The sequence below is a fragment of the Mustelus asterias genome, chromosome 17, assembly GCF_964213995.1.
Source record: "Mustelus asterias chromosome 17, sMusAst1.hap1.1, whole genome shotgun sequence".
Taxonomy (NCBI): Eukaryota; Metazoa; Chordata; class Chondrichthyes; order Carcharhiniformes; family Triakidae; genus Mustelus; species Mustelus asterias.
This window is the reverse complement of record NC_135817.1, coordinates 3,313,206-3,332,721: the sequence shown is the minus strand read 5'-3', so window position 1 is coordinate 3,332,721 and position 19,516 is coordinate 3,313,206. Positions and strand designations below refer to the sequence as shown.

Here is a 19,516-nt window from a genome sequence, read left to right as displayed (position 1 = left end):
ATCTTTTCTGCACTCCCTCCAGTTTAATAACATCTTTCCTGTAGCAAAGTGACTAAAACTGAGCACAATACTCCAGGTGCGGCCTCACCAATGTCCTGTACAACTGCAACATAACTTCCTAACTCCTATACTCAATGTCTGGAAATCCCGCCTTGAGTCTTTCTGAAAAATGCTACATAAATGAAAGTTTTTTTTTGTTGGATTTGATTTTTAACAGCGAAGAGTTTTCCACCATTTCATACTTAATTGAGTTTTGCATGAGCTCCTTGATGCCACCTTTGGTCAAAGGCTACATTGATGTCACAGGCGGTCAGTCTCATTGTGTCTATGGTACTCAGCTCTTTTGTTCATGTTTGGGCTAAGGCTGTAATAAGGTCAGGAGCTGAATGGTCCAGGCAGAACCCAAGCTCAGCGTCAGTGAGCAGGGTGTTTCTGAGTCAATATTGAATTCATAGAATCCCCACAGTGCAGAAGGAGGCCATCTGGCCCATCGAGCCTGCACCGATCACAATCCCAGCCAGGCCAATCCCTCTGACACTAAGGGGCAATTTAGCATGGCCAATTCACCTAACCTGTACATCTTCAGAGTGTGGGAGGAAACCGGAGCACCCAGAGGAAACCCATGCAGACACGGGGAGAACATGCAAACTCCACACAGTGACCCGAGGCCGGAATTGAACCCGGGTCCCTGGCGCTGTGAGGCAGCAGTGCTAACCACTGTGCTGCCCAATAGAACTGTCACCAATACCTTCCATTATATTTCTGTCGACTTAGAGTAGACTGATGGGGTGGTCATTGGCTGGGTTGTATTTGTCCAGCTTGTTTGGACATACCTGGGCAATTTTTCACATTGCTTTTTTAGATGCCAGTGTTGTGGCTGTACTGGAGCAGCTTGGCTGGGGTACAGCTTATTCTGGAGCACAGGTCTTCAGTATTATTGCTGGAAAGTTGTCAAGGACCAAAGCCTTTGCAGTATCCAGTGCCTTCAGCTGTTTCTTGATATCACATGGAGTGAATCAAATTGGCTGAAGACTGACATCTGAGATGCTGGGGACCTCAGGATGAATCATCCACTTGGCACTTCTGACTGAAGGTGGTTGCAAATGTTTCAGACTTTTCTTTTACATTGATGAACTCTATCGTTGAGGAGGGAGTATTTGTGGAGCCTCCTCCTCCTGGTTAGTTGTTTAATTGTCCACCGCTATTCACAACAGGACATGGTGGGACAGCAGAGCTTAGATCTGAACCACTGATTGTGGGATTGCTTAGCTCTTTCCATTGCATGCTGGGCGGCACGCTGGCACAGTGGTTAGCACAGCTGCCTCACACAGTGCCAGGGACCTGGGTTCGATTCCCGGCTCGGGTCACTGTCTGTGTGGAGTTTGCACGTTCTCTGCGTGGGTTTCCTCCGGGTGCTCCGGTTTCCTCCCACACTCCAAAGATGTGCAGGTTAGGTGGATTGGCCGTGCTAAATTGCCCCTTAGTGTTAGGGGGGGCTAGCAGGGTAAATGTATGGGGTTATGGGGATAGGGCCTGAGTGGGATTGTGCTCGGTGCAGACTCGATGGGCCGAATGGCCTTCTTTTGCACTGTAGGATTCTACGATTCTGTTGCTTGGCACGTGTGTGGTTCTGTGTTGCAGCTTCACCAAGTTGGCACCTCATTTTCAGGTTCGACTGGTGCCATTCCTGGCATGCTTTCCCATTACCCTGATTTGACGGTGATGGTAGATCGAAGAAAATGCCATGAGGTTACAGATTGTGGTTGAAGGCCATTCTGCTGCTGCTGAAGTCACATGGATGCTTTGAGTTGTTGGACCTGTTATAAACCTATCCCATTTAGCACAGTAGTTGTGCCACACAACACGATGCAAGATGCCCTCAGTTATTTTTAATATTCATTGCTGGGATGTGGGCATTGCTGGCTGGCATAGAACATAGAACAGTACAGCACAGAACAGGCCCTTTGGCCCACGATGTTGTGCCGAGCTTTATCTGAAACCAAGATCAAGCTATCCCACTCCCTATCATCCTGGTGTGCTCCATGTGCCTATCCAATAACCGCTTAAATGTTCCTAAAGTATCTGAGTCCACTATCACTGCAGGCAGTCCATTCCACACCCCAACCACTCTCTGCGTAAAGAACCTACCTCTGATATCCTTCCTATATCTCCCACCACGAACCCTATAGTTATGCCCCCTTGTAATAGCTCCATCCACCCGAGGAAATAGTCTTTGAACGTTCACTCTATCTATCCCCTTCATCATTTTATAAACCTCTATTAAGTCTCCCCTCAGCCTCCTCCGCTCCAGAGAGAACAGCCCTAGCTCCCTCAACCTTTCCTCATAAGACCTACCCTCCAAACCAGGCAGCATCCTGGTAAATCTCCTCTGCATTCTTTCCAGCGCTTCCACATCCTTCTTATAGTGAGGTGACCAGAACTGCACACAATATTCCAAATGTGGTCTCACCAAGGTCCTGTACAGTTGCAGCATAACCCCACGGCTCTTAAACTCCAACCCCCTGTTAATAAAAGCTAACACACTATAGGCCTTCTTCACAGCTCTATCCACTTGAGTGGCAACCTTTAGAGATCTGTGGATATGGACCCCAAGATCTCTCTGTTCCTCCACAGTCTTCAGAACACTACCTTTGACCCTGTAATCCACATTTAAATTAGTCCTACCAAAATGAATCACCTCACATTTATCAGGGTTAAACTCCATTTGCCATTTTTCAGCCCAGCTTTGCATCCTATCTATGTCTCTTTGCAGCCTACAACAGCCCTCCACCTCATCCACTACTCCACCAATCTTGGTGTCATCAGCAAATTTACTGATCCACCCTTCAGCCCCCTCCTCGAAGTCATTACTAAAAATCACAAAGAGCAGAGGACCAAGCACTGATCCCTGTGGCACTCCGCTAGCAACCTGCCTCCAGTCCGAAAATTTTCCAACCACCACCACCCTCTGTCTTCGATCAGATAGCCAGTTACCTATCCAATCGGCCAACTTTCCCTCTATCCCACACCTCCTTACTTTCATCATCAGCCGACCGTGGGGGACCTTATCATTTCTTGCGTTTCTCTCCCATCCCTGATTGTCATTGAACTGTGAGTTTTAAAACCATCTTCAGCCAGAAGTGCCAAGTGGATGATTCATCCTGAGGTCCCCAGCATCTCAGATGCAAATCTTCAGCCAATTTGATTCACTCCATGTGATATCAAGAAACGGCTGAAGGCACTGGATACTGCAGTTAAGAGTCAACCACATTGCTGTGGGTCTGGAGTCACATGTAGACCAGACTGGGCAAGGATGACAGGTTTCCTTCCCTAAAGGACATTAATGTCCTTTTAATCACAATCTTTTTATTGCTGAATTCAAATTTCACCAACTGCTGTGGTGGGATTCGAACGCAGGTCCCCAGAGCATTACCCTGAGTCTCTGGATTATTGTACTAGTGACAATACCACTATGCCACCACGTCCCCTGTGTGAATACGAGACTTTACTCCTACCAATGCTGCCATGGACAGATGCACCGGGGTGGCACAGTGGTTAGCACTGCTGCCTCACATCGCAAGGGACCTGGGTTCGATTCCCGGCTTGGGTCACTGCCTGTGTGGAGTCTGTACGTTCTCCCCGTGTCTGCGTGGGTTTCCTCCGGGTGCTCCGGTTTCCTCCCACAGTCTGAGAGACATGCTGGTTAGGGTGCATTGACCCGAACAGGCGCCGGGGTGTGGCGACTAGGGGAATTTCACAGTAACTTCATTGCAGTGTTAATATAAGCCTTACTTGTGACTAATAAATAAACTTTACTTTACTCCATCTGTGACAGGTAGATTGCTGAGGATGAGGTTAAGTAGGCTTTTCTTTCAGGTTGGTTTTCCCATTGTCCACTGCAGGCTCAATAGGGTGAACACCAGCTCTCTCTGTGGTGGTATTACCAAGTCTTTCTTGCTGATAGGCATCAAGCTCCTCCAGCCTGAATCCATTCTATGCCCTTGCTCCTTCTGAGTGGCATCCCATATGGAGGAGTACTGTTTTATCAGCTGAGAGCAGGCAGTCGGAGAGAAATTGGGACAGGTGGTACTCCTGGGACATTGGCTGAAAGGTTACGATTCTATGAGTGCGACTGTGCCAGGGTGTGACCAGCCCGTGAGACAACGCACCCAACTTTGGCAAAATTCCCCAGCAATTAGTGAGGAGGGCTGACTGGGCGTTTCTGGTGCCTAGGCCGATGTGAGTTTATCCGGTTTTATTCGTATTTAATTTTCTGTTGAGGTTTGATACAAGTGAATGGCTTGCGAGGCCGTTTCGGAGGGTAGTTGACAATCAGCCGCATTGCTGTGGTGTCTGGTGTCATGTTGCACGCAGATTTCTTCCCGTGAAGAGCATTACAGAAGCAGATGGATTTTTCTTTTACAACAATCCAGTGGTTTCATGGTCTTTATTAATGAGACCAGCATTTTATTCCAGATTTATTAGCTAGCTGAATTTAAATTCCCCCAGCTGCAATGGTGGGATTTGAACTCATGACCCCTGAAGCAATAGTCCAAGCCTTTGGATGACTCGTCCAGTGACGTTGCCACTATGCTACCACCCTGATAGCAATCAGAAGTGGTTTCTAACCTCCCTCAACAACTTTAATTGCTTGCCTGACAGATCCAATTATTCCCCACTTGCCTTCGATCCAGCCCCCTGGGAAACCCGGGAGAGTCGCAGAACCTTTACTGTGCAGAAGGAGGCCATTCGACCCATCAAGTCTCCACTAGCTCTCTATTCTACCCATTCTACCCAATTCCACTCCCCTGCCCTATCCCCATAACCTTGCCTATTCTCTAATTTCAGATGGCAATCCAATTCCCTTTTGAATACCTCGATCGAACCTGCCTCCATCACCCTCTCGGGACGTTTGTTCCGGACTCAAACCACCCTCTGGGTGAAAATCCTTTTCCTCACGTCACTTTTACTTCCTTTCCCAATTATTTTGAATGTGTCCTCGGGTTCTTGATGCTCTCGAGGGAGAACAGTTCCTCACTATTTACCTTGTCCATACCCATCAGGATTTTGAATACCTCTATCAAGTCTCCTCTCGGCCTTCCTTCCTCCAAAGAAGAGTTCCAATTTCCCACATCCATCCTCATTGCTGGAAGAGACAAACGGGACAAACTTTGCTATAGTCCTTTATCCCTGGAATCATTCTCGTGAATCTCTTCTGTACTCTCTCCAGTACCTTTCCTTCCTTTAGCCCTGAACTAATTACTTATTAGTCGCAGGTAAGGCTTACATTAACACTGCAATGAAATTACTGTGAAATTCCCCTAGTCGCCACACTCAGGCGCCTGTTCGGGCCAATGCACCTAACCTGCACATCTTTCGAACTGTGGGAGGAAACCGGAGCACCCGGAGGAAACCCACACAGACACAGGGAGAACGTGCAAACTCCACACAGACAGTGACCCAAGCCAGGAATCAAACGCAGGTCCCTGGCGCTGTGAGGCAGCAGTGCTAAACACTGTGCCACTGTAGTGGATACAATAATCCAGATGAAGCCTAATAGTGTCTTAGACAAGTTCAACATGACCTCCTTACCCTTGTACTCAATGACCTATTAATAAAGCTTAAGATACTATATGCTTTATTAACTGCCTTCTCAATATGCTCTGCTATCTATGTATGTATAAATCAAGGTTCCTCTGTTCCTGCACCTCCTTTAGTGTCTCTCCATATTCTTCCTGCCAAAATGAATCACCTCACACTTCTCTGCACTGAACTTCATCTGCCACTTGGTCAACCCAATCCACCAACGTGTCGATGTCCTTTTGGTCTTTACTCTTTATTCTTTAGATGTACGAGGCAAGTTTTTTTACACAGAGGGTGATGGGTGCCTGGAACTCACTGCTGGGGGAGGTAGTGGGAGCAGATATGATAGTGACTTTTAAGGGGCGTCTGGACAAATACATGAATAGGATGGGAATGGAGGGATATGGTCCCTGGAAGGGTAGGGGGTTTTAGTTCAGTCGAGCAGCATGGTCGGTGCAGGCTTGGAGGGCCGAAGGGCCTGTTCCTGTGCTGTAATTTTCTTTGTTCTTAAGACTATCCTCATCACAGCTGACAATGTTCCTAATCTTTCTACCATGCTCACATTATGAAATCCTTGAACACCTTAGTCCAGGTCATTAATGTATATTAGGAAGAGCAAAGGTGCCGACACTGACCCCCGAGGAATTCCACTATAAACCTGCCTCCAGCATGAAAACACCCATTTATCACTACTCCCTGTTTTTCTGTCATTCAGCTAACTTCTTATCCAAGTGCCTACTTTCCCTTTTATTCTTAGAATCCCTACAGTGCAGATGGAGGCCATTTGGCCCATTGAGTCTTCAACTACCCTCTGATAAAGGATCCTACCCAGGCCCATTCCCCCTGCCCCATCCCAGTAACCCCACTTATTTACCCCACTAATCCACACATCTTGGGACACTAAGGGACAATTTAGCATGACCAATCCATCTGACCTGCTCTTTAGAATGTGGGAGGGAACCGGAGCACCCGGAGGAAACCCACGCAGACACGGGGAGAACGCGCAAACTCCACACAGACAGTGACCCAAGCCGGGAATCGAACTTGGGTCCCTGGCGCTGTGAGGCAGCAGTGCTAACCACTGTGCCATCCTTCACAATCCTGTACGTGGCCTCCATCGCCAGGAGTACAATTCAGGGAACAACCCCATAAGCAAGATTTTTCAATTCATGAGGAATAAAAGAGCGTGATCTCAATTTTATTCCATTTATCTCAATTTCCGGAACTTTCCCTCCCCCGCTCAGCCCTGAACTAATCTCCAAAGGGCTGGGGAAATTCTCGCTGTTAATTTTTTTCTCTCTCCTCAGGTGCTGCCACCTGCTGAGTGTTTCCAGCATTTGCAGGAGGACAGCCAGTTACACAAAGTAAGGCAAGTAGGGCAGATAATGTTCAGAGAGAAGCTCTCAATTAATTATTCAATTAGATCCTGAATGGTCTGTACCACTTACCCACTGTAGTGATTCAGCCAAATGCCAGTTTCCTGTCACCAAACACCCTTTATTAGGCACCAGAGAGAAGGGCCGTACGTTTTCATTTGATTTATTATTGTCACATGTATTGGGACACAGTGAAAAGTATTGTTTCTTGCGCGCTATTCAGACAAAGCATACTGTTCATAGAGAAGGAAAGGAGAGAGTGCAGAATGTAGTGTTACAGTCATAGCTAGGGTGTAGAGAAAGATCAACTTAATGCAAGGTAGGTCCATTCAAAAGTCTGACAGTAGCAGGGAAGAAGCTGTTCTTGAGTCGGTTGGTACGTGACCTCAGACTTTTGTATCTTTTTCCCGATGGAAGAAGGTGGAAGAGAGAATGTCCGTGGTGCGTGGGGTCCTTAATGAGGCTGGCTGCTTTGCCGAGGCAGTGGGAAGTGTAGACAGAGTCAATGGATGGGAGGCATGGTTTGCGTGATGGACTGGGTTTTATTACCTCTTCACGACCTTTTGTAACCCCGTAACCCCACGTATTTACCCTGTTAATCCCCCTGACACCAAAGAGCAATTTAGCATGGCCAATCAACCTAACCCGCACATCTTTGGAGTGTGAGAGGAAACCGGGGAACCCGGAAAACACACGTAGACAAGGGGAGAACACGCAGACTCCGCACAGTTACCCGGAATTGAAACTGGGTCCCTGGCACTGCGAGGCAGCAGTGCTAACTACTGTGCCACTGTGCCGTGAGATCATAAGACATAGGGGCAGAATTAGACCACTCGGCCCATCGAGTCTGCTCCGCCATTCAATCATGGCTGATATTTTTCTCATCCCCATTCTCCTGCCTTTTCCCCATAATCCCTCATCCCCTTATTAAGCAAGAACCTATCTATCTCTGTCTTAAAGACACTCAATGACCCGGCCTCCACAGCCTTCTGCAGCAAAGAGTTCCACAGATTCACCACTCTCTGGCTGAAGAAATTCCTCCTCATCTCTGTTTTAAAGGATCCTCCCTTTAGCCTGAGGTTGTGCCCTCTGGTTCTAGTTTTTCCTGCTAGTAGAAACATCCTCTCCACGTTCACTCTATCCAGGCCTCGTCGTATCCTGTAAGTTTCAATAAGATCCCCCCCTCATCCTTCTAAACTCCAACGAGTACAGATCTTGGAGAGCTGTAGGGTTTGAGGAGGGTACACAGATTGTGGGGGTTGGGATAAACCCATCGATGTTGTTGAAGTCAAGAATCAGAATTCTAAAATGATGGGTTGGGAAGAATGTTGGACTATGGCATTGGGATAGATGATTGGCCAAGTTGAATGGCGGATCAGGATTGAAGGTCCAAATGGAAAACTCCTGCTCCTATTTTCTCTGTTTCCATGTTGCTAGACTAGGGGCCAAAGCAGATCAGCGAGCACAAGGATGATGGACTTGATACGGGAAGCAGAGTTTAGGATGAAGTTGAGTTGGTGTAGGGTGCATGATGGAAACTGTCCATAAAGTCATTGGATTGCCTAGTCTAGGGGTAATAAAGTCATGGACGAGTGTCTGGGTAGCAGTGAATGGGAGCAGGACAGAGTTAGGTGATGCTGAGAACTTTGAAGTCAGTGCTCTTGCTGATGGACCAAATATGTGACAGAAAGCACACCTTGGGGTCAAATATGATGCCATGGTTATGAAGAGTTTGGTTCAACTCCAGACGTTTGCCATAGAGAGGGAGGGTGTCAGTGGCGAAGGAACAGAGTTTCTGCCAGGACCAAAAACCCAATGGCTTTGGTCTTCCCAATATTTAGTTGGAGGGAATTTTTGCTCAGCTAACAACTGAGCGTTGATGAAATAGTGCGACAATTCAGAGATAGTGATCAAGAAGTGTTGGTGAGGTATAGCTGGGTGTCCTCAGCCGAAATGTGGAACCTGACGCTGAGTTTTTGGGTGATGTTGTTGGGGATCCGGGGTCAGTTGAGAAAAAGGAGAAGGTCAAGGAGAGATTCTATTGGGACATCAGATGTAGGAATGCTGGCACGCGAAGAGAAGCCTTTGCAGGTGATCCTCTGGCTACAACTGGATCGGTAAGAATGGAATCAGGCAAGGGCACGTCCCATTTAGCTCGATGACAGAAGTGAGGTGTTGGAGAAGAATTGTGTGTAAACTGTGTCAAAGGCTGCAGACGGGTCAAGAAAGATGAGGAATAGTTTAACATGGTCACTTAGGGTTAGGTGACTTTGATCAGGGCTGTTTTGGTGCTGTGGCAGGGGGAGAAACCCAAGTGGAAGGATTCAGATATGGAGTTCCTGGAAAGATGGACATGGGGGTGGGGAAGCAACAAGATATTCAAGGATCTTGGAGAGGAAAGGGAGGTTAGAAATGGAATGGTATTTGGCAAGGGTGGAGGGGGCAGTGATTTTTGAGGAGAGGGTTGATACTGGCTAATAATGGAGTGGGATCCTTTAATAAAATCAGTTAATGTGGGGGAGAGGAGAGCAAGTTAAGTAGTCAACAGTTTCGTGGGAATGAGGTTGGGAGAGCAGAAAGTGGATCTCCTGGTAAGATGAATTCAGAGAGACATGGGGAGAAACTAGAGGAAAATATAAGTTCAGAATTCAGCAGGAGGATACCTTTGGCCCCAGTGGGCTGGGAGAGGAGAAGGGAGTGGAAGGGGCAGCTGAATGGGTGGCCTCAATTGATGTGACACGAGAATCCATGAGCTCTTTGCACTTGCTTTTGGAGATGAGAGTAGAGGAGTTAGGGGAAGGAGTCAAGCTGACATTGAAGAGAGCTTTGGGCTTTTCTTTGGATTCCAGGTTGACCCTGGAATGGTGAGCAGTTTTGGCAGAGGACATGATGGTGTTTTATTTGGTGGAGTCAGATCTGGTAATGTACGGTTAAACCCCCTGTTGTCTTTCACAGAGCATGTGCCCCCTTGGACCCAAGGGAGTGAAGATGGGCACCGTACCAAAGTGACAGAATGTAATGGCTTTAGTGGGCATGGAAGGTGGAGTTGAAGGTATGATAAGCAGATTGATAGCTGTACTGCCAGCTCCCACAAACAACAATAACCATAAAGACGTGTAGGTTAGGTGGATTAACTGTGCTAAATTGCCTCTCAGTGTCAGGGGGACGTGAAGGGCAAATATTTGGTTATGGGGACAGCTTCAGCGTGGGATTGTTGTTGGTGCAAACTCGATGGGCCAAATGGCCTCCTTCTGCACTGCAGGATGCTATGCTATAGCTATGCGTGGATTAGATGGATTGGCCATGCTAAATTGCCCCTTAGTGTCAGGGTGATTAGGGGTTACTGGGATAGGGTCTGGGTGGGATTGTTGTTGGTGCAGATTCGATGGGCCGAATAGCCTCCTTCTTCACTGGAGGGATTCTCTATAAATGACCAGATCATCTGTTTTTGGCTGTGTCGAGTGAAGACTAAATATTGACCCACAACAAAATTTTAAAGTTTGTTTATTAATGTCACAAGTTGGCTGACATGAACAAAGTCACTGTGAAAATCCCCTAGTCGCCACACTCCAGCGCCTGTTGAGGTACAGTAAGGGAGAATTTAGTATGGCCAATGCACCTAACCAGCACATCTTCCAGACTATGGGATGACACCGGAGCATCCGGAGGAAACCCACACAGACATGGGGAGAACGTGCAGACTCCGCACAGACAGCGACCCAAAGCCAGGAATCGAACCTGGGTCCCTGGCGCTGTGAGGCAGCGGTGCTAACCACCACGCCACCCCACTGGGGAGAAATCTGGTGTACTTGTTCAAAATGGTGCCAGGGGCTCCTGAGAGAAGGACGGGCAACACCTCCAACAATGCTGCACCAGAGTGAAAGCTTGGGTAAGAAGAAAGCTGGTTCTAACAGCCGTGAAAATAATAGGGCGCCCAAATAATAGGCCGCTCAAAGCAAGCAACAGTATCGAAGCAGCCACTCTTGGGGCGGTACGGTAGCACCAGGGACTGAGTTCGATTCCTGGTCACTGTCTGTGTGGAGTTTGCACATTCTCCCCGTGTCTGCGTGGGTTTCCTCCGGGTGCTCCGGTTTCCTCCCACAATTCGAAAGACGTGCTGGTTAGGTGCATTGGCCATGCTAAATTCTCCCTCAGTGTTACCCGAACAGGCACCAGAGTGTGGCAACAAGGGGATTTTCACAGTAACTTCATTGCAGTGTTAATGTGACTACTTGTGACTAATAAATCAAACTTTAACTTCATTTTGTTTGGAAAAAGGCAGTGAAAAGTGCCAAATGACTACAGTCCCAGCTCCCCCTGTTCCAACTGGCATGAAAGCTGGGGATTTTTTTCCAGTAAGAAGTCTCACAACACCAGGTTAAAGTCCAACAGGTTTATTTGGTAGCAAATACCATAAGCTTTCGGAGCACTGCTCCTTCGTCAGATGGAGTGGAAATGTGCTCTCAAACAGTGCACAGACACAGAAATCAAGTTACAGAATACTAATTAGAATGCGAATCTCTACAGCCAGCCAGGTCTTAAAGGTACAGACAATATGGGTGGAGGGAGCATTCAACACAGGTTAAAGGGATGTGTATTGTCTCCAGACAGAACAGCTAGTGAGATTCCCCAAGCCCAGGAGGCAAGCTGTGGGGGTTACTGATAATGTGACATAAATCCAACATCCCGGTTTAGGCCGTCCTCATGTGTGCGGAACTTGGCTATCAGTTTCTGCTCAGCGACTCTGCGCTGTCGTGTGTCGTGAAGGCCGCCTTGGAGAACGCTGACCTGAAGATCCAAGGCTGAATGCCCGTGACTGCTGAAGTGCTCCCCCACAGGAAGAGAACAGTCTTGCCTGGTGATTGTCGAGCGGTGTTCATTCATCCGTTGTCGTAGCGTCTGCATGGTTTCCCCAATGTACCATGCCTCGGGACATCCTTTCCTGCAGCGCATCAGGTAGACAACGTTGGCCGAGTTGCAAGAGTAGGTACCGTGTACCTGGTAGATGGTGTTCTCACGTGAGATGATGGCATCCGTGTCGATGATCCGGCACGTCTTGCAGAGGTTGCTGTGGCAGGGTTGTGTGGTGTCGTGGTCACTGAGCAGAAACTGATAGCCAAGTTCCGCACACATGAGGACGGCCTAAACCGGGATGTTGGATTTATGTCACATTATCAGTAACCCCCACAGCTTGCCTCCTGGGCTTGTAGAATCTCACTAGCTGTTCTGTCTGGAGACAATACACATTTCTTTAACCTGTGTTGAATGCTCCCTCCACCCACATTGTCTGTACCTTTAAGACCTGGCTGGCTGTAGAGATTCGCATTCTAATTAGTATTCTGTAACTTGATTTCTGTGTCTGTGCACTGTTTGAGAGCACATTTCCACTCCATCTGGCGAAGGGGCAGTGCTCCGAAAGCTTATGGTATTTGCTACCAAATAAACCTGTTGGACTTGAACCTGGTGTTGTGAGACTTCTTACTGTGTTTACCCCAGTCCAACGCCAGCATCGTCACATCATGATTTTTTTTCCAGGCAGGACACACATTCCAGGCCAATGCACACCCATTCTCCCTCAAAAGAAGTTGGAGGTGGGAGGCAGGAAGGAAAAAAAAGAAATTTGCAGGTGGCATGGTGGCACAGTGGTTAGCACTGCTGTCTCACAGCACCAGGGACCTGGGTTCGATTCCTGGCTCGGGTCACTGTCTGTGTGGAGTTTGCACGTTCTCCCCGTGTCTGCGTGGTTTCCTCCGGGTGCTCTGGTTTCCTCCCACATTCTGAAAGACGTGCTGGTTAGGGTGCATTGACCCGAACAGGCGTCGGAGTGTGGCGACTAGGGGAATTTCACAGTAACTTCATTGCAGTGTTAATGTAAGCCTTACTTGTGATGAATAAATAAACTTTAAACTTCATTTTGTTTGGAAAGAGGCAGTGAAAAGTGCCAAATGACTACAGTCCCAGCTCCCCTTGTTCCAACTGGCATGAAAGCTGGGGATTTCTTTCCATGATGTGGAGATGCCGGCGTTGGACTGGGGTAAACACAGTAAGAAGTTTAACAACACCAGGTTAAAGTCCAACAGGTTTATTTGGTAGCAAAAGCCACACAAGCTTTCGGAGCTCCAAGCCCCTTCTTCAGGTGAGTGGGAATTCTGTTCACAAACAGGGCTTTAAAGACTTGATTAGCTGTAAGTATTCGCATTCCAACCATTATTCATGTAAATTGAGTCTGTGTCTTTATATGCCCTGTTTGTGAACAGAATTCCCACTCACCTGAAAGAAGGGGCTTGGAGCTCCGAAAGCTTGTGTGGCTTTTGCTACCAAATAAGCCTGTTGGACTTTAACCTGGTGTTGTTAAACTTCTTACTGGGTTTCTTCCCAGGCAGGACACACATTCCAGGCTGAAAAGCAAATTACTGCGGAATCTGAAACCAAAAGAGAAATCGCTGGAGAATCTCAGCAGGTCCGGCAGCATCTGTAAGGAGAGAAAAGAGCTGACGTTTCGAGCCCAGATTACCCTTTGTCAAAGGAATAAATATTGATCCAGAACAGAATTTTAAAGTTTGTTTAGTGTCGGGCAAGTTGGCGGACATTAACAAAAGTTACTGTGAAAATCCCCTAGTAGTCACAGCCCGGCGCCTGTTCGGGTCACTGCACCCTAACCCGCACGTCTTTCAGACTGTGGGAGGAAATCGGAGCGCCCAGAGAAACCCACGCAGACACGGGGGGAGAACGTGCAAACTCCACACAGACAGTGACCCCAAGCCGGGAATCGAACCCGGGGTTCCCTGGCGCCGTGAGGCAGCCGTGCTGACCCACCGTGCCGCCCCACTTCTTCGTCAAAGACAGAAGGGGTCATCTGGACCCGAAACGTCGGCTCTTTGCTGTCCGTACAGATACAGATGTACAACGCCGGCATCGCCACATCATGACTACCATCGACACCGCGTACAGATGCTGCCGGACCTGCTGAGATCTTCCGGCGTTTTCTCTTTTGGTTTTTAGATTCCAGGCACAGCCATTCTCCCTCAAAAAAATAAGTTTGCGGAGGGAGGGGGAAAGAGGAAGGAGGAAAAAAAAAAAGAACAAACTTGGACCAGATTCTTTGTGAATGTGAGGATTGAGGGGAAAAAGGGGATGGAATTGGAGGTTTTGGCTGGTTTGGGATTGGTTGGCTGTGGGATATATTAATAATGAATCACCTCAGAGAGAGAGAGAAGGGAAAGGGAAGGAAAGGATAGGGAAGGGGGGGGGGATAGGATTTATGCAAATAGCCATCCCAATAAGGAAGGAGGCAGCGATCCCAGGCCAACAGCGACGCAACATGGAGGAGCCGAGGTAGAGAGAGAGAGCCATGAGAGAGGAGCCGGCCGCTTTGGGAGCCATCAGTCCAGGGTTCGGTGCCGCTCTGTGGGGGGAATGTGTTAGGGGAGTGAGGAGGAGGAGGAGGCGAAGAGAAGAAGAGGAGGAGGAGGGAGGGGCAGCGATGCCGAGGAGGAGGTCGAGCGGGGAGCTGCCGCTGCCCAACGGCTGGGAGGAAGCCCGCGATTTCGACGGCAGGGTCTTCTACATCGACCACAACACCCGGCAGACCAGCTGGATCGACCCGCGGGACAGGTACGGGAGGGCCCGGGGGGGTGGGGAGGGGGTTTACACACTCACTCCCTCTGCACTGAAACACCGCTCCCACCCCCCCGGTCCCGGGTCCCACACCGCCGGGACGCTGCCACAGGGAGTCTGGCGGGAGCGGGAGCGGGGGCTCGGCTCCCTGTCACCCACAGCAGGCAACTCCCAGGCTGCTCACTGCCCGCGCCACTCCAACCCTGCACCCAAACAGCCCCCCCCCCCCCCAAACCGCCCCCCCCCCAAACAGCCCCCCCCCAAACAGCCCCCCCCCCCAAACAGCCCCCCCCCCCCAAACAGCCCCCCCCCCCAAACAGCCCCCCCCCCCAAACAGCCCCCCCCCCCAAACAGCCCCCCCCCCCCAAACAGCCCCCCCCCCCCAAACAGCCCCCCCCCCCCAAACAGCCCCCCCCCAAACAGCCCCCCCCCCCAAACAGCCCCCCCCAAACAGCCCCCCCCCCAAACAGCCCCCCCCCCCAAACAGCCCCCCCCCCCAAACAGCCCCCCCCCCCAACAGCCCCCCCCCAAACAGCCCCCCCCCCAAACAGCCCCCTCCCCCAAACAGCCCCCCCCAAACAGCCCCCCCCCCAAACAGCCCCCCCCCCCAAACAGCCCCCCCCCCCAAACAGCCCCCCCCCAAACAGCCCCCCCCCCCAAACAGCCCCCCCCCCCAAACAGCCCCCCCCCCAAACAGCCCCCCCCCCAAACAGCCCCCCCCCCCCAAACAGCCCCCCCCCCCCAAACAGCCCCCCCCCCAAACAGCCCCCCCCAAACAGCCCCCCCCCAAACAGCCCCCCCCCAAACAGCCCCCCCCCAAACAGCCCCCCCCCCAAACAGCCCCCCCCCAAACAGCCCCCCCCCCAAACAGCCCCCCCCAAACAGCCCCCCCCCCAAACAGCCCCCCCCAAACAGCCCCCCCCCAAACAGCCCCCCCCCCCCAAACAGCCCCCCCCCCAAACAGCCCCCCCCCCAAACAGCCCCCCCCCCAAACAGCCCCCCCCCCAAACAGCCCCCCCCAAACAGCCCCCCCCCAAACAGCCCCCCCCAAACAGCCCCCCCCAAACAGCCCCCCCAAACAGCCCCCCCCCCAAACAGCCCCCCCCCAAACAGCCCCCCCCCAAACAGCCCCCCCCCCCAAACAGCCCCCCCCAAACGGCCCCCCCCCCCCCCAAACGGCCCCCCCCCCCCCAAACGGCCCCCCCCCCCCCAAACGGCCCCCCCCCAAACAGCCCCCCCCCAAACAGCCCCCCCCCAAACAGCCCCCCCCCAAACAGCCCCCCCCAAACAGCCCCCCCCCAAACACCCCCCCCAAACAGCCCCCCCCCAAACAGCCCCCCCCCCAAACAGCCCCCCCAAACAGCCCCCCCCCCAAACAGCCCCCCCCCCAAACAGCCCCCCCCCCAAACAGCCCCCCCCCCAAACAGCCCCCCCCCCAAACAACAACCCCCCCCAACAACAACCCCCCCAAACACAACCCCCCCAAACAACAACCCCCCCCAAACAGCCCCCCCCAAACAACAACCCCCCCAAACCAACAACCCCCCCCAAACCCTGCACCCAACCGTCCCCCCCAAACAACCCCCCCAAACAACCTCCCCCCACAACCCCCCCCAAACAACCCCCCCCAAACAACCCCCCCCACAACCCCCCCCAAACAACCCCCCCAAACCCTGCATCCAACAGCCCCCCTCCCAAACCCCTCCCCCAACAACCCCCCCTCCCAAACAACCCCCTCCAAACCCTGCACCCAACAGCCCCCCTCCCAAACCCCTCCCCCAACAACCCCCCCTCCCAAACAACCCCCCCTCCCAAACAACCCCCTCCCCAAACAACCCCCTCCAAACCCTGCACCCAACAGCCCCCCTCCCAAACCCCTCCCCCAACAACCCCCCCGAACAACCCCCCCCAAACAAGCCCCCCTCCAAACCCTGCACCCAACAGCCCCCCTCCCAAACCCCTCCCCCAACAACCCCCCCCGAACAACCCCCCCCAACAACCCCCCCTCCAAACCCTGCACCCAACAGCCCCCCTCCCAAACCCCTCCCCCAACAACCCCCCGAACAACCCCCCCCAAACAAGCCCCCCTCCAAACCCTGCACCCAACAGCCCCCCTCCCAAACCCCCTCCCCCAACAACCCCCCCCCGAACAACCCCCCCCAAACAACCCCCCCTCCAAACCCTGCACCCAACAGCCCCCGTCCCAAACCCTTCCCCCAAACAACCCCCCCAAACAACCCCACCCCAACAGCCCCCTCCCCATCCCACCCCACAACACCCCTCCCCCAACAGCCCCAACCCCCCCCCCAAACAACCCCCCCAAACACCCCGCGCCCCCAAAGAACCCCCCCAAACCACCCCCCAAACCCTGCACACAACAGCCCAACCCCCCCCAAACAACCCCCCCAAACAACCCCCCCAAACAACCCCCCCCCGCCCCACCCCCCCGCCCCCGCCCCACCCCCCGCCCCCGCCCCACCCCCCCGCCCCCCGCCCCACCCCCCCGCCCCCGCCCCCACCCCCCCGCCCCCGAACAACCCCCCCGCCCCCGAACAACCCCCGCCCCCGAACAACCCCCCCGCCCCCGAACAACCCCCCCGCCCCCGAACAACCCCCCCGCCCCGAACAACCCCCCCGCCCCCGAACAACCCCCCCGCCCCCGAACAACCCCCCCGCCCCCGAACAACCCCCCCGCCCCCGAACAACCCCCCCGCCCCCGAACAACCCCCCCGCCCCCGAACAACCCCCCCGCCCCCGAACAACCCCCCCGCCCCCGAACAAACCCCCCCGCCCCCGAACAACCCCCCCGCCCCCGAACAACCCCCCCGCCCCCGAACAACCCCCCCGCCCCCGAACAACCCCCCCGCCCCCGAACAACCCCCCCTCCCCCCCTTCCAACCCCCCCTCCCCCCCCTTCCAACCCCCCCCTCCCCCCCCTTCCAACCCCCCCTCCCCCCCTTCCAACCCCCCCTCCCCCCCCGAACGACACCCCCCAAACGACCCCCCCTCCCTCCCCCCAAACGACCCCCCTCCCTCCCCCCAAACGCCCCCCCTCCCTCCCCCCAAACGACCCCCCCTCCCTCCCCCCAAACGACCCCCCCTCCCTCCCCCCAAACGACCCCCCCTCCTCCCCCAAACGACCCCCCCTCCCTCCCCCCAAACGACCCCCCCTCCCTCCCCCCAAACGACCCCCCCTCCCTCCCCCCAAACGACCCCCCCTCCCTCCCCCCAAACGACCCCCCCTCCCTCCCCCCAAACGACCCCCCCCTCCCTCCCCCCCCAAACGACCCCCCCTCCCTCCCCCCAACGACCCCCCCTCCCTCCCCCCAAACGACCCCCCCTCCCTCCCCCAAACGACCCCCCCCTCCCTCCCCCCAAACGACCCCCCCTCCCTCCCCCCAAACGACCCCCCCTCCCTCCCCCCAAACGACCCCCCCTCCCTCCCCCCAAACGACCCCCCCTCCCTCCCCCCAAACGACCCCCCCTCCCTCCCCCCAAACGACCCCCCCTCCCTCCCCCCAAACGACCCCCCCTCCCTCCCCCCAAACGACCCCCCCTCCCTCCCCCCAAACGACCCCCCCTCCCTCCCCCCAAAACGACCCCCCTCCCTCCCCCCAAACGACCCCCCCTCCCTCCCCCCAAACGACCCCCCCTCCCTCCCCCCAAACGACCCCCCCTCCCTCCCCCCAAACGACCCCCCCTCCCTCCCCCCAAACGACCCCCCCTCCCTCCCCCCAAACGACCCCCCCTCCCTCCCCCCCAAACGACCCCCCCTCCCTCCCCCAAACGACCCCCCCTCCCTCCCCCCAACGACCCCCCCTCCCTCCCCCCAAACGACCCCCCCTCCCTCCCCCCAAACGACCCCCCCTCCCTCCCCCCAAACGACCCCCCCTCCCTCCCCCCAAACGACCCCCCCTCCCTCCCCCCAAACGACCCCCCCTCCCTCCCCCCAAACGACCCCCCCTCCCTCCCCCCAAACGACCCCCCTCCCTCCCCCCAAACGACCCCCCCTCCCTCCCCCCAAACGACCCCCCCTCCCTCCCCCCAAACGACCCCCCCTCCCTCCCCCCAAACGACCCCCCCTCCCTCCCCCCAAACGACCCCCCCTCCCTCCCCCCAAACGACCCCCCCTCCCTCCCCCCAAACGACCCCCCCTCCCTCCCCCCAAACGACCCCCCCTCCCTCCCCCCAAACGACCCCCCCTCCCTCCCCCCAAACGACCCCCCCTCCCTCCCCCCAAACGACCCCCCCTCCCTCCCCCCAAACGACCCCCCCTCCCTCCCCCCAAACGACCCCCCCTCCCTCCCCCCAAACGACCCCCCCTCCCTCCCCCCAAACGACCCCCCCTCCCTCCCCCCAAACGACCCCCCCTCCCTCCCCCCAAACGACCCCCCCTCCCTCCCCCCAAACGACCCCCCCTCCCTCCCCCCAAACGACCCCCCCTCCCTCCCCCCAAACGACCCCCCCTCCCTCCCCCCAAACGACCCCCCCTCCCTCCCCCCAAACGACCCCCCCTCCCTCCCCCCAAACGACCCCCCCTCCCTCCCCCCAAACGACCCCCCCTCCCTCCCCCAAACGACCCCCCCTCCCTCCCCCCAAACGACCCCCCCTCCCTCCCCCCAAACGACCCCCCCTCCCTCCCCCCAAACGACCCCCCCTCCCTCCCCCCAAACGACCCCCCCCTCCCTCCCCCCAAACGACCCCCCCTCCCTCCCCCCAAACGACCCCCCCTCCCTCCCCCCAAACGACCCCCCCTCCCTCCCCCCAAACGACCCCCCCTCCCTCCCCCCAAACGACCCCCCCTCCCTCCCCCAAACGACCCCCCCTCCCTCCCCCCAAACGACCCCCCTCCCTCCCCCCAAACGACCCCCCCTCCCTCCCCCCAAACGACCCCCCCTCCCTCCCCCCAAACGACCCCCCCCTCCCCCCCACCCCTCCCC

At 54.8% G+C, this 19,516-nt stretch overlaps 2 protein-coding genes across 3 annotated transcripts in view; one reads left to right on the top strand and one right to left on the bottom strand.

Annotated features, from left to right (window-relative positions):
- The window catches only part of LOC144506288 (claudin-24-like), a 79,492-nt gene that overhangs the window by 44,209 nt on the left and 15,767 nt on the right, over positions 1-19,516 (bottom strand). Inside the window, exon 1 of one of the 2 annotated variants that reach the window (XM_078232176.1) lies at positions 5,076-5,143. The exons of the other annotated variant lie outside the window; for it this stretch is intronic. The gene's annotated coding sequence lies outside the window, so the exon portion shown is untranslated. Of the gene's footprint in view, positions 1-5,075; positions 5,144-19,516 lie in introns of those variants that run through there. 2 annotated transcript variants of the gene reach the window in all.
- The window catches only part of wwc3 (WWC family member 3), a 203,227-nt gene continuing 197,972 nt past the window's right edge, over positions 14,262-19,516 (top strand). Inside the window, exon 1 of the mRNA XM_078232164.1 lies at positions 14,262-14,573. Coding sequence (XP_078088290.1) covers positions 14,311-14,573 — 263 coding nt within the window. The 5' untranslated portion in view covers positions 14,262-14,310. The remainder of the gene's footprint in view (positions 14,574-19,516) is intronic.